Source organism: Heterodontus francisci, chromosome 5 (genome assembly GCF_036365525.1).
Source record: "Heterodontus francisci isolate sHetFra1 chromosome 5, sHetFra1.hap1, whole genome shotgun sequence".
Classification (NCBI taxonomy): domain Eukaryota; kingdom Metazoa; phylum Chordata; class Chondrichthyes; order Heterodontiformes; family Heterodontidae; genus Heterodontus; species Heterodontus francisci.
This window is the reverse complement of record NC_090375.1, coordinates 154,901,367-154,916,713: the sequence shown is the minus strand read 5'-3', so window position 1 is coordinate 154,916,713 and position 15,347 is coordinate 154,901,367. Positions and strand designations below refer to the sequence as shown.

The 15,347-nt window shown below is 41.1% G+C and overlaps 1 protein-coding gene across 2 annotated transcripts in view; it reads right to left on the bottom strand.

Annotated features, from left to right (window-relative positions):
• Positions 1 to 284: 284 nt before the first annotated feature.
• The window catches only part of stac (SH3 and cysteine rich domain), a 152,403-nt gene continuing 137,340 nt past the window's right edge, over positions 285 to 15,347 (bottom strand). For both annotated transcript variants that reach the window (XM_068032266.1, XM_068032268.1), the window contains one exon: positions 285 to 2,334. In XM_068032266.1, the coding sequence (XP_067888367.1) occupies positions 2,236 to 2,334 (99 nt within the window). In that variant the 3' untranslated portion in view covers positions 285 to 2,235. The remainder of the gene's footprint in view (positions 2,335 to 15,347) is intronic.

Below are 15,347 nucleotides of genomic sequence, written 5' to 3'. Positions count from 1 at the left end.
ACGATCAGACAAAGCCTAAATTACCCCCATAGAGTTAATACACTGTAATGCTTCGCTTTCTGTAATCATTAAAAGATGCAAAGTGACTTAAAAATATTTCTTATTTACCTATTTACTGTTTAACAAGGCTTATATTGGAATTCTCAAGCTTTAATTGTGAAAAAAAGGAAAATTAGAAACTTTTTTTGCGCTGGCACAGAATAATAAAACAATTATAATATGACTGTTTAATAATAAACATTTAACTTTTATTGATTAATATTTTATTTTGGATAAGTGCATTTTTTATTAACCCTTAAACATCTGGATAGTTCTAGAGAAATGACTGTCTCCATGGGTTGACCAGTTCCATTGGTTTTCAGATCCCACATTGTGAATGATGAAGCATACAGTAATCATAAAAACATAGATACTGAACAGTCAGGAGTTGTTTTATTACATTCATCCTAAAAATAATCACCAGAAACACATCTTTAAATAAAAATATGAACACTTGAATTCTGCTTAACTTGTTCTTGCTCATCTATTTTCATTCTTTTATTTTTTCTAACATTTTAATGAAATGAGTGAATTGAATTAATTTTAGCTCTTTATAACTTTAAACCTTTTATAACATCTACTTTTTCCACCTAGTTCCTACCCTTCATTTTGGATTTGGGAGTTCCAAAAATGTGAATTTTCATTGGCTTTGAGCAGGCTTAAAAGAGAGTTTTCACAGCCAATAAGATGGCTCTAAAGCTTAAGATTGACTTGGTTGTGTCCAACACATGATCAGTTTGACTCCTGAAGTATGAAAGGCATCATATCAGGAACAGGATCTGCTAACAAATCTACTTAATAGCATCTCCCACAGCCCGGAAGCACATGGATGCATTTTTCTAATAGCTCTGCCACTGGCTTGGTTAAAATCAGACTGCTTCTTTTTAACTAAGTATGTTTTTCATCTGCTTTTTGATTCGGCTTCATTTAAGTCAAGAGAGCATTTGAGCAACCTGTTCCTTGACCTATACCAGTGCCACTCTGAATCTGATGCTAGGAGATACATGAAGACAGTCCGGGGGATCGCTGCAATTGCTTCAAACTCCTTATGAGAAAGTGCCTGACCACCACTGTCTCCACTCAGCAATGCAGTTGAGATCAGATATTCATCATGTGAGGGAAAATTATTTATGGTTTGTAGATTTTATAAAGATTCATAGGCAATTGGCATCTTTATTAATACCTACCCAGACATAAATTTTGGAAGTAATAAAAACTTAAAACATTGCGTATATTATGTCTAATTGATAATTGACTATATTCAATCAACCATACCAAAATTCCCAGCATCATCAGATGCAATAACAAACAAACACACATCATATGTCTTGTGGGCCTTATCCTTTAAGCCAGCACTTCAATCTTTTTTTTAAATAAAGGTGGCTACCAGTTTTCTTCTCTGCTTATGGCGTTGTAAGTCACTGAGACATCAGTTTGGATAAGAACGTCTTCAAAAACTGCAAGCTGCTGCAAATGACAATTGATTTTACTCCTTTCCCATAAAAGTCTTTAAAAACATGTTAAAATGTATAGGATGAAACAAAATGCAATTCCTGCTCAGATGAGAGGCTGATTTTTTTGGTCGACCAAATTGATAATTGTGATGTTGCTGGACTTGAATATTCTGGAGCACATTCCAAATAAATGCATTCCAGACAGATGTGTGATCCTGGAAGATGTTCAGACACCAGGAAGGGAAATGATTTTGGGGTTAAACTACAACTCACTTTAGCTAGGAAAATGTATGATGGTCACATGACAACATAACCAGAAAATGTGATGCAGGAACATCTATCATTTGAAAACACACGATACAGCACATATTTCATGAAAACACACATAGCTTAAAAAAATCCATCCCTATACTGGATTAACTACTTTCTATTTGGATGCCAATAACATGTAAATGGACAATAAAGACATTTAAACTGTCCTTGCCATTGTTAGGTTTTATAGGGATAGGATATTACCAAACCCTATATACAACTGCAGATATGACTCTCTCCAATCTGAGAAAATCTCCAATTTTCAGCGTATCTGGGCTTTATGAAGCATTTCTGAACTCCTTTATTGGTTCAATGTGCTGATTGTCTGCAAAGGACCACAAGACAGTTCATCTTTGCTGATAATGTGAGACAAGGATGGCAAGTACCACAGTAAGTAACATCACCTTCACTACACAGACCCGATGTAACATCAGATATTGACAAGGATATCAAGTGGCACAAAACCCTTCTTCTTTCCGCTGCACACTTTAATGAAGCCATTAATTTCTTCACCCTTGTCCACACAGATCTGCAAATAGAGGGATGTGTTTCATAGTGAGCTGTATGAGATTTATGTGGCAACATTAAAACTAGCAGCAATACTCTAGAAACTGATTCACTTGAGCGTGACAATGAAAGTACACATGTGACAGATAGGTTGAATGCATATTAAATCTGTCTGTCTTATTTCAGATTTGGACATGTAACAACCTCAAAGCCTGGTTACCATGGTCTGATGAAACTGTGGGTCATTTTTAACGTCACGGCCTGTGTGGCAATCTGGTGGAGTGAAAGGTCTGCCCTTTATACAACATCCTTGATATTTGTTCCATTGATTTCATTGATTGACCTCTCCAGCTTATCATCCAGGCCATGAAGTCAAAAATGATCTGCCCCTGCCTGCCCCCTCATTTGTGTAAATTGCATAATGATGTTAAAGTTTTCAGTCAGATAAACCAGCATTCAATGTTGCCTTGGCACAAGTGGCAGAAAATACAATGATGCATTTCTGTCATTTGAATATTACCGAGAATGATTGGGGGCTTGTTGGGCAGCAGAATGGTCCCCCGATTTATTTCCCACTTCAGTTCTAAGTCAGTTTGTCATAACATACTCTCTACAGCATGAAGGTTCAAACAATGGTATTGTGAACTAGAACATTAAGCCAATATCTAAGGTCAGCCACAAGCTAAAAAAACAAGGAGCTGGCTATCTCTTTCAAATACATCTGTAGAGATGAGGTGTTCCAAACAGAAACAGACAGATGCTTATCCTGGGAATGTTTTACAACCATTACACAGCTTGCAATTTCAGAGGTCCCTTTGAAACATTTGCTGTGCAATTTATAGAACGTTCCATACACATTCTGTCCAAAATACTCAGAACCTGTGAGGAAACAATCCTCTTGTTTCTGACTTCTGAATTTGGAGGACATCATCAGTGGTGTATCAGCAATCTCTTGTATCCAGTTGGACATGGTGGACTGTGCAGTGCCAATGCAGTCACTGCAGCGAACTGGGAAAGAGTCTGTAGCGTAAAAATTTAGCACAGCTATCAGTTGCGAATTGAACAGTTAGTCATGGATTAATATGTCACTAATATGTGGTTCTGAGGTGAAAATGACCCAAAGAAAGCTCACGTCAGATGACAAAAACTCAGTACTGCAGAAATCCCAGCAGTGTATAGGAAGTGCAGTCGTGAAACTAAAAAAGAAATGAGGAAAACAAAGAGAGGTCATGAAAAAATATTGGCAAGTAAAATCAAGGTGTTACAACCAGGTGAGAAAAAAGTCTAGGGTTCCCTTTCAGCCTTCACCTGGTCTTACTGTAACAGGGTTTAATTTTAAACACACCATATTTTTAGCTCCTCCATGGTGAATATTTGTTCACCTCTTTCCAATAGTAAGGCAAAGAAACCATCATAAACAGTCTTTCTTAGGTTTAAAAGAAGAAAAGTTGAAATTGATTAAATTTAAACTCTTAATTCAGTTAATGCCCACAGATACACGACGCACCCCACGCTAGCATGCATATGCGATACACACATGCAATTAGAGACAGAAAAGAGCAGAAGAAAACTAAAGTGGAAAGGTTTGAGGAAATATCTGAAGAGTTGTTGTTACGGTTCTTTGAGCTCACTGTAGAGTTTTGATTGTGGGTCGAACTTGCTTTTCATTGGGGCCCAGTATTCTTCTTAAATCTTGTTTGCTGGAGGAGACTTTTCTCTCTTGGGGTTCATGTGTCTTCAGGGGATTCAGAGGATTGTGAGAAAGAGATGGGAGCAGACAGGAGAGAGGTCTTCTCAGTCCAGGAGCAAACAGCTTTCTGCCCAAACTGTATAAATTCAAAAAATCCAGGTTGTCCAGCAGGTTAGTCATGTGACTAGCTGGTTTGACCATGTCCGTTTGTGTATGGGGCCATCTTAGCAGTCAACCTGGAATGCAAGCTCCCCCACCTTCAACATCTGGTGATCAAAGACCACTGTGGGTTGAATACATCAGGGAATGGCTGCTTTGTCCTTCCAAACACCATCTGTTAATCTGCAAATGTCTTTTCCAGCCACGGCTGATCTGTTCAACAAGTGCTCTTCACTCCAGTAACAGTTTAAAATCTATGTTCATGACAAAATGAAAGTGCCTCATTCTTGACAGGTGGGGGCCTAGCATGACAAAGGAAATCCCAAAGATGTTTTTATAAATAAATAAAGAAAAAGAGGAAAGAGTAGGGCTAAACAGAGGTCAAAAAGGTACCTTACGAGTGGAGGCAGAAGTTGCGGGCATGGTTTTTAATGAATACTTTGCATCTGTTTGCACAAAAATAAGGGACAAAGCAGACATTGTAGTTAAGGAGGAGGAGTGTGAAATATTTGACTGGATAAATATAGTGAGGGAGGAAATATTAAAGAGTTTAACATTGTTGAAAGTGGATAAATCACCAAGCATGGATGACATTTATTCCAGGCTGTTAAGGGAAGTAAGGGAAGAAATAGTGGAAGCTCTGTCCATCATTCTTCAATCCTCTTTGGTTACAGGCATGGTGCTGGAAACTGAAGGACAGATAAGGCTGTACTGCAATTTGAAATGGGAGAAAGGGTTAGCCCAAGTAATTACAGGCCAGTCAGTCTAACCAAGGGGGTGGGCAAATTATTGGAAACAATTCTAATTGACAGTATAAATTGTCATTTTGAAAGGCACAGATACATCAAGGACAGTTAAGCATGGATTTGTTGATGGAAGGTTGTGTCTGACTAACTAGATTGAATTTTTGGAGGAGGTAACAATGAGGGCCAATGAACCTAACGTGTTTGATGTAGCTTGCATGGGTTTTAGCAAGGCTTTTGACAAGACATGACAGACTGGTCAGAAAATTAAAAGCTCATGGGATTCAAGGGAAAGTGGCAAGTTGGATCCAAAATTGGCTCAATGGCAGGAAACAAAGGGTAATAGCCACCAAGTGTTTTCTGACTGGAATGCTGTTTCCTGTGGGATTCTGCAAGGCTCAGTACTGGGTCCCTTGCTGTTTGTGGTATATAGCTCTGGATAGTTCTCTTTCAGCCAGCATGGACATGATGAGCCAAATGGTCTCCTTCTGCGCTGTAAATTGTTTCTATGTTACAAATGCCGATGTGCTGTCAGTGGCAAGCAATTTATCCTTGGCCTGAAAATTTGATAAATCCTTGTCCTAGAGTCTCTTTCACGTGCCTTTGTTCTCTTTCTGATTGCCACAGAAATGTAAGCTTCCTGTTGACTCCACTGTTGACAATTCAGTACAGTAGTATTTGATTCTCTGTGGTAACATGTAGTTGGGATAATTTTGGAGAAGTAAAACTAACATTAAACAAATTATACTGCGTCACTCACTGCTACAGATAGGATCTTTGAGCCATTACATATGCGTGGGGGACAAGTGGGGAAAATGCGGATGTAATGCCCTCAAAAATTACAAGTATCACATCCACAACTTCTTGATATGCAAAGCAGGCAGACGAGTTCACCTGAAGGCAGCAAAATCAGCCCCAACATCATAGGCCGACAACTAAAATCATAGAGAATTTACGGCAAAGAAAGAGGCCACTTGGCCCATCGTGTCTGTGCCAGCTGAAAAACAAGCCATCCAGTCTAATCCCATCTTCCAGCATCTGGTCCGTAGCCCTGCAAGTTACAGTACTTGAGGTGCATATCTGGACACCTTTTAAATGAGTTGAGGGTTTCTGCCTCCACTACCCTTTCAGGCAGTGAGTTCCAGATCCCCACCACTCTCTGGGTAAAAAAATCTTTCCACATCTCCCCTCTAATCTTTCTGCCAATCACTTCAAATCTATGCCCCCTCGTCACTGACCTCTCTGCGAGGGTAAATAGGCCCTTCAACTTCACTCTATCCAGGCCCCTCACAATTTTGTACCTTTCAATCAGATCTCCCCTCAGCCTCCTCTGTTCCAAGGAGAACACCACCAGCCTATCCAATCTTTCCTCATAGCTGCATTTTTCCAGTCCCGGCAACATCCTCGGAAATCTCCTCTCTAGTGCAATTAAATCCTTTCTGTAATGAGGTTAGCAGAACTGAAGACAGTACTCAAGTTGTGGCCCAGCCAATGATTTATACAGTTCCAGTATAACACAGTGGCGCAGTGGTTAGCACCGCAGCCTCACAGCTCCAGCGACCCGGGTTCAATTCTGGGTACTGCCTGTGTGGAGTTTGCAAGTTCTCTCTGTGTCTGCGTGGGTTTCCTCCGGGTGCTCCGGTTTCCTCCCACATGCCAAAAGACTTGCAGGCTGATAGGTAAATTGGCCCTTATAAATTGCCCCTAGTATAGGTAGGTGGTAGGGAAATATAGGGACAGGTGGGGATGTGGTAGGAATATGGGATTAGTGTAGGATTAGTATAAATGGGTGGTTGATGGTCGGCACAGACTCGGTGGGCCGAAGGGCCTGTTTCAGTGCTGTATATCTAAACTAAACTAAACTTCCTGCTCTTATAATCTGTACCTCAGTTAATAAAGGAAAGGATTCCATATGCCTTCTTAACCACCTTATTGACCAGTCCTGATAGCTTCAGGGATCTGTGGACATTCACTCAACGGCCCCTCACTTCCTCTACACCTCTCAGTATTTTCCCATTAACCTTGTATTCCTTTGCCTTGTTTGACCTCTCCAAATACATCATCTCAAACTTTGCTGGGTTGTATTCCATTTGGCACTTTTCTGTCCACCTGACCAGTCCATCAATATCATCCTGCAGCCTACAGCTATCCTCCTCGCTATCTACCACACGGCTAATCTTTGCGTCATCTGCAAACTTCTTGATCATGTCCCCAACATTTACATCCAAATCGTTAATATATACCATAAAAAGCAGAGGACCCAGTACTGAGCCCTGCGGAATTCCACTGGAAACAACCCTCCCGTCATAAAAACACCCGTCAACAATTACCCTTTGTTTATTATGGGGAATAAAAGAAATGGCTGACCAACTAAATGCATACTTTGGTTCTGTCTTCACAAAGGAGGACACAAATATCATACCAGAAATGTTGGGGAACACAGGGCTTAGTGAGAGAGAGGAACTGAAGGAAATCAGTATTAGTAGAGAAATGGTGTTGGGGAAATTGATGGAATTGAAGGCCGATAAATCCCCAGGGCCTGATGGTATGCATCCCAGAGTACTTAAGGAAGTGGCCCTAGAAATAGTGGAAGCATTGGTGGTCATCTTCCAAGATTCTATAGACTCTTGGAACAGTTCCTACAGATTGGAGGGTAGCTAATGCAACCCCACTATTTAAAAAGGAAGGTAGAGAGAAAGCAGGGAATTATAGACCAGTCAGCCTGACATCTGTAGTGGGGAAAATTCTGGAGTCTATTATCAAAGATTTTATAGCAGAGCACTTAGAGAACAGTGGTAGAATCGGACAGAGTCAGCATGGATTTACGAAAGGGAAATCATGCTTGACAAATCCACTAGAATTCATCAATGATGTAACTAGTAGAGTTGATGAGGGGGAGCCAGTGGATGTGGTTTATTTGGACTTCCAGAAGGCTTTCGACAAAGTCCCACATAAGAGATTAGCGTGTAAAATTAAAGCGCATGGGATTGGGGGTAGTGTATTATGATGGATAGAAAATTGGTTGGCAGACAGAAAACAGAGTAGGGATAAATGGGTCTTTTTCTGAATGGCAGGCAGTCACTAGTGAGGTACCACAGGGATCGGTGCTAGGATCCCAGCTATTCACAATATACAATAATGATTTAGATGAGGGAACTTAATGTAATATCTCCAAATTTGCAGAGGACACAAAACTGGGTGGGACGGCGAGTTGTGAGGAGAATGCAGAGAGGCTTCAGGGTGATTTGGACAAGTTGAGTGAGTGGGCTAATGCATGGCAATGCAGTATAATGTGGATACATGTGAGATTATTATCTGAATGGCTATAAACTGAGAGAGGGGAATATGCAACGAGACCTGGGTGTTCTCATACATCAGTCGCTGAAGGTAAGCATGCAGGTGCAACAGGCGGTAAAAAAGGCAAATGGTATGTTGGCTTACATAGCGAGAGGATTCGAGTACAGAAGCAGGGATGTCCTGCTGCAATTATACAGGGCCTTGGTGAGGCCACACTTGGAATATTTTGTGCAGTTTTGGTCTCCTTGTCTGAGGAAGGATGCTCTTGCTATAGAGGGAGTGCAGCGAAGGTTTACCAGACCGATTCCTGGGATGGTGGGACAGGCGTATGAGGAGAGATTGTGTCGGTTAGGATTATATTCGCTGGAGTTCAGAAGAGCGAGGGGAGATCTCATAGAAACCTATAAAATTCTAACAGGACTTGACAGGGTAGATGACAAGGAAGGATGTTCCCAATGTTGGGGGAGTCCAGAACCAGGGGCCATAGTCTAAGGATAAGGGGTGAACCTTTCAGGACTGAGATGAGGAGAAATTTCTTCACCCAGAGAGTGGTGAGCCTGTGGAACTCGCTCCCACAGAAAGCAGTTGAGACCAAAACATTATATGTTTTCAAAAAGGAGTTAGATGGGTCTAAAGGGATCAAAGGGCATGGGGTGAAAGCGGGAACAGGTTACTGAGTTGGATGATCAGCCATGATCATAATGAATGGCGGAGCAGACTCGAAGGGCCAAATGGCCTGCTCCTGCTCCTATTTTCTATGTTTCGATGTTTCCTGCCACTGAGCCAATTTTGTATCCACCTTGCTGCATTTCCCTGGATCGCATGGGATTTTTTTTTTAGCCAGTCTGCCATATGGGTCCTTGTCAAAAGCCTTGTTAAAATTCATGTCTACCACATCAACTGCACTACCTTCATCAATCTTCCTTGTTGCTTCTTTAAAAAATTTGATCAAGTTGGTCAGACAAGATCTTCCCTCAACAAATCCATGTTGACTATCCTTAAGTAATCTCTGCCCTTCTAAATGACAGCTTATCCTGTCTCTCAGAATTGATTCCAATAATTTGCCCACTACTGAGGTTAGACTGACTGGCCTGTAATTATTCAGTCTATCCCTCGCTCCCTTTTTAAACAGAGGTACAACGTTAGCAGGCACCACACCTGTATCCTTTTAACGGCCTAGGATACACTTCATCTGGTCCTGATGATTTATCAACTTTCAAGGATGCTGATCCCATTAATACTTCCTCTCTCCCTGTGTTTATCACATCCAATACTTCACACCTGTCTTCCTTCACTACAATATCTGCATCGTCCCCCTCTTTTGTGAAGACAGACGCAAAGTATTCATTAAGAACAATCCGACAACAAGGACAACATCTTGCGCCCCTAAACATAGGTTACCTTTTTGGTCTTTTATGGGCCCTACTCTTTCCTTAGTTATCTTTTTACTGTTAATATATTGAGAAAACATCTTTGGGTTCACCTTGATTTTTCTTGCCAATATTCTTTCATGCCCTCTCTTAGCTTTCCTAATTTCCTTTTTGATTTCAGTCCTCCATTTCTATACTCCTCTTGGCTTTCTGTAGTATTGAGTTCTCGGTGTCGGACATAAGCTTTCCTTTTCTGCCTTATCTTACCCTGTAAGCTCCTTGAGATCAATGGGGCTTTAGATTTGGCCATCCCACCCTTTTTCTTTGTGGGAACATGTTTACTCTGAACCCCTTGAATCCCCACCTTTGAATGCCTCCCACTGCTCAAACACTGATTTACCTTCGAGTAGCTGTTTCCAGTCCACTTTCACTAAATCACTCCTCAGCTTGTAAAAATGACCTTGCCTCAAGTGAGAAATCTAACTCCTGTTCTATCTCTGTCCTTTTCCATAATTATGTTAAAACTGACTGAATTATGATTACTATCACCAAAATGCTCTCCCCCTGCCACTCCTTCTACCTGCCCATCTTCATTTCCTAAAACTAAGTCTAAAACTGCTCCCTCTCTTGTTGGTCTTGCTACATACTGGCCAACAAAGTTCTCCTGAATGCACCTCAAGAATTTTGCTCCCTCAATTCCTTTCATACTAAAACTATTCCAGTTTAATACTGGGGTATTTAAAATCCCCTACTATTACTGCCCTATTGCTTTTGTACTTCTCAAAGATTTGCCTCTTCAATCTCCCTCTGACTGTTTGGGGGTCTATGGTACACTCCCAGCAGTGTGATTGCCCCTTTTTTGTTCCTTAGCTCGATCCATATGGCCTCATTTGATGAACCTTCCAACATATCATCCTTCTCATGACTGTAATTGTTTCTTTGGTCAAAATTGCCACTCCCCCTTCCTTTCTTATCCTCATCCTGATCATGTCTGAAAACCCTGGAACCAGGAATGTTGAATACACCTCTGTAAAGATCAGCCCTCACATTCCTCAGTGAGAGAACTACATGTTTTGGAATATTTAAAACATTTCTTGCCAAACTAAGCATGTGATCTTTGATCACAAATCACTTACTCTGAACCAATGACATCTTTGGATGAAATTTCTATCTTTTTATTCCAGACAAATAATGAGACAGATCCACTACCGAGTAAATGTGGAATTTTAAAGCTTTAACAATTAGGAAATGATCCATTAATTACATTTCCACAACCTTATGAACTTTTAAGTGAGGCTTTATTTACCATTGTTTTATTTACACAGTATAGCTGTGCTATGGCTGAATGGGGCTGATTTTCCAAATATATGGAGCCTTGGCCACTGGAAACATAAGTTGGGAAATCGCTCCAAAGTTTTCTGGATGGAAACCGTTTCAGTTCACTCACAATTTCTTGATATGCTGCCTCGGTGGGCGAGGCTCTGTGCTGGGAGGATAGGTTTGGGCAATCACTCCTAAGTGATCATCAATGTCAATCAAGGTGCATAATGAATCGTTACATACAACAGTGTGAAGTCTCGTCAACAAACTATTCTTAATGGAAAGGGTGTTCACTGCAACGTGGATTCATTAGAAACAGCAATAGTGTCTTATGGTTGAGGAGGGTATGGGGCAAAATTTATGTTAAAGATTTTTAATGGTACAAAATTAAGGGGTTTAAAAATAATAAAGAACATCATGATGAATAAAGGGCAACGGGTTAAGTGGGGGATTGGGTAGACAACAACAACTTGCAATTATATAGTGCCTTTAATGTAATAAAATGTCTGAAGGCACTTCACAGGAGTTGGCAGTCTATTGATGGGTAGCTATTTTTTGTTGAAAGGCGTTGTGGAGGAGTATATCTAATAGACTATCACATAGGATCATGCGACATTCGTTTTACAGCTTTACAGGCGTAAAATGGACACCTAAGGGTCCAATATGGCAGGTTACATGTGAGTGCTCATTCTGTACCAGAAAGTTGCCACCTACTATGGTGGTAAAGGCACCTGCAGAGACCTCCAGGACGCATGCCTGAAAGAGATTTTAGGTCCTTAGTATATGCAAATCATACAATCATAGGAATTTATGGCACAGAAGGAAGTCATTTGGCCCATCATGTCTGTGCTGGCTGAAAAAGAGCTATTCAGTCTAATCCCACTATCCAGCTCTTGGTCCATAGCCCTGTAGAATGTGACATTTCAGGTGCATAGCCAAGTACATTTTAAGTGCGATGAGGGTTTCTGCCTCTATCACCCTTTCAAAGCAGTGAGTTCCAGACCTCCAGAACCCTCTGGATGAAAAGATTTCTCCGCACTCCCCTCTAATCCTTCTACTAATTACTTTAAACCTATGATTCCTGGTTATTGATCTTTCTGGTCAATAAGGGAAATAGGTCCTTCCTATCCACGCTATCTAGACCCCTCATTTTTATACACCTCCATTAAATATCTCCTAAGCCTTTTCTGTTCCAAAGAAAACAACCTCAGCCTATTTTTCCTCAGAGTTCAAATTCTCATGTCTTGACAACTTCTTCATAAATCTCCTCTGTTTCCTTTCTAGAGCGATCACATCCTTGCTGTAACGCAGTGACCAGAACAGTACGCAGTCCTCCAGCTGTAGTTTAACTACTGTTTATACAATTCTAGCATAACCTCCTTGCTCTTATTTTCAATGCCTCAACTAATAAAGGAAAATATCCCATACGCCTTCTTGACCACCTTATCTAACTGTCCTGCTACCTTCAGGGATCAGTGGACATGCACTTCAAGGTTCCTCTGTTCCTTTACACTTCTCAGTATTCAACCATTTATTATGTATTCCCTTGCCTTGTTTATCCTCCCCAGATGAATTATCTTGTACTTTTTTCCCATCTGACCAGTCCATTGATATCTTCCTGCAGTCTACAGCTTCCTTCCTCACTAACAATCATGGTCAATTTATGTATCATCTGCAAACTTCTTAATTATGTCCCCTGCATTTATGTCCAAATCATTGATATGTACCACGAAAAGCAAAGAACCCAGTACTGAGCCCTGCAGAACCCCAATGGAAACCACTTTCCAGTCACAAAAACACCCATTGACCATAATCCTTTGCTTCCTGAGAATGCGCCAGTTTTAGATTTATCTTGCCACTCTCCCTGGAATCTATTGAGATTCTACTTTTTTGGGCAGTCTTTCTTGTCAAAAGCCTTGTGAAAATTATGAAGACTATATCAAATGTGCTACCCTGATCGACCCTCCTTCTTACCTCCTCAGTCTTGACCTTCCCTTAGCAAATCCATGCTGACTGTCCTTGATTAATCTGCACGTTTCTAAATAATGATTAGTATTGACACTCAGAACTTTTTCTAATAATGTGCCCACCGCCTTGGTTAGGTTGACTGGCCTGTAATTACTCGGTCTATCCCTTCCTCCCTTTCTAAATAATGGTCCAATGTTAGCAGTCTTTTAGTCCTCCAGGACCATGCCTGTAGCTAGAGAGAATTGGAATATGATGGTCAGAACCTCTATTATTTCCTCCTTTGCTTCTCTTAGTCTGGAATACATTTCATCTGGGCCTAGTGATTTATCCACTTTCAAGGATGCTAAACCCTTAATATTTCCCCTCTCACAATGTTTATCTTATCCAAATTTCACACCTCTCCTTCTTAACTACAATGTCTGCATCATTCCCTGCTTCTGTGAAGACAGATGCAAAGTATTCATCAAGAACCCTGCCCATGTCTTTTGCCTCCAAACACAGGTTACCTTTTTGGTCCCTAATGGGCCCTAACCATACTCTTGCTCTTTATACATTTAGAAAACATCTTTGGGGTTTCTTTGATTTTACTTGCCAATATTTTTCATGCCCCCTCTTTGCTTTCCTAATTTCCTTTTTTATTTCACCCCTGCACTTTCTATACTGCTCTAGGCTTTCTGTAGTATTGAGTTTCCTTTCATTGCCTTATCTTACACTGTAAGCTCTTTGACATCCAGGCGGCTCTAGATTTGGGAGCTCCACCCTTTTCCCTGAACCCCCATTATCACAACCTTGAATGCTTCCCACTCTCTGAATCAGATTTACCTTTAAGTAGTTATTTCCAGTCCACTTTTGCTAAATCACTTCTCAGCTTAGAAAAATTGGGCTTTCCTCAATTAAGGACTCTTACTCCTGGTCTACCTTTGTCCATTTCCATAACTACTCTAAATCTAATTGAATTATGATCACTACCATCAAAATGCTCTCCCAGTAATACCCCTTCCACCTGCCTAGCTTTATTCCAAGGGCAATGGCTTGTACAGGTCCCACCGCGCCCAGAAATAGTCCCAATGCCCCAGGAATCTGAAGCCCTCCAGCCATGCATTCATCCGCACTATTTTTCTGTTTTTGTACTATCACATGGCATTGGGAGTAATCTGGAGATTACTACCTTTGAGGCCCTGCTTATTAATTTCTTTCCTGTGCCCTAAAATCAGCCTGCAGGATCTCATCCCTCTTTCTACCTATGTCATTGGTACCAATACAACCTCGAACTATTCGCCCTGCCCCTTAGAATGTTCCACAGCTGTTCAGTGACATCGTGACCTGGCACCAGGGAGGCAACATACCATCCAGGAATCACATTTACAGTTGCAGAAACGCCTGTCTGTTCCCCAAACTATTGAATCCCTATCGTTATTGCTTTTCTGGCCGCCTTCCTCCTCTCCTGAATTATGATCACTACCAAAGTGCTCTGCCATTGATACTCCTTCCACCTGCCCAGCCTCATTCCCTAAAGCTAAGTCCAGTACAGCCCCTTCTCTTTGTTAGGCTTGCTAAGTACTGGTTAAAAAATTCTTCTGAATGTATTTAAGAATTCTGTGCCCTCTATACCCTTTACACTGAATTTATCCCAGTTGATATTAGCGTAGTTGAAATCCTGCACTATTACTGCCCTACTGTTTTTGCACTTCTCAGAAATTTGCTCACCTATTTGCTCTTCCATCTCCCTCTGACTGTTTGGGGGTTGATAGTACACTCCCAGCAGTGTGATTGCCCCTTTTTTGTTTTTCAGTTCAACCATATGGCCTCATTTGATGATTGTTCTAGCATATCATCCCTCTTCACAGATGTACTTGTTTTATTTTAAACCAATATTGCAACTCCCCCCACTCCTTATTTATCCCCCTCTGTATCCCGTCTGAAAACACTGTAACCAGGAATGTTGAGCTGCCATTCCTGCCCTACTTCAAACCATGTTTCACTAATACATATATATCATCAGACATCCAAGTGTCTATCTGTGCCCTCAGCTTATCTGCCTTATTCATTAGACTCCTTGCATTGAAGTATATACCATTATGCACTGCCAAACTCTTTCTGTTTTCTAGCCATTGTTTCCTCTGTCTTCCACACTCACTTACTAATTTTCCACCTTCCATTTTTAGTTTTGCTTCTCTGTCTTCTGAATCTACCCTCAGGTTTCCATCCCCCTGCCAAGCTAGTTTAAATCTTCGCTAATAGCGCTAGCAAACCTTCCAACCATGATTACTTGTACTTCTTTCAATGTAGTATACTGTATTCGCTGCTCACAATGTGGTCTCCTCTACATTGGGGAGACCAAGCGCAGACTGGGTGACCGGTTTGCGGAACACCTCCGCTCAGTCCGCAAGCAGGACCCTGAGCTTCCGGTTGCTTGCCATTTCAACACTCCCCTCTGCTCTCATGCTCACATCTCTGTACTGGGATTGCTGCAGTGTTCCAGTGAACA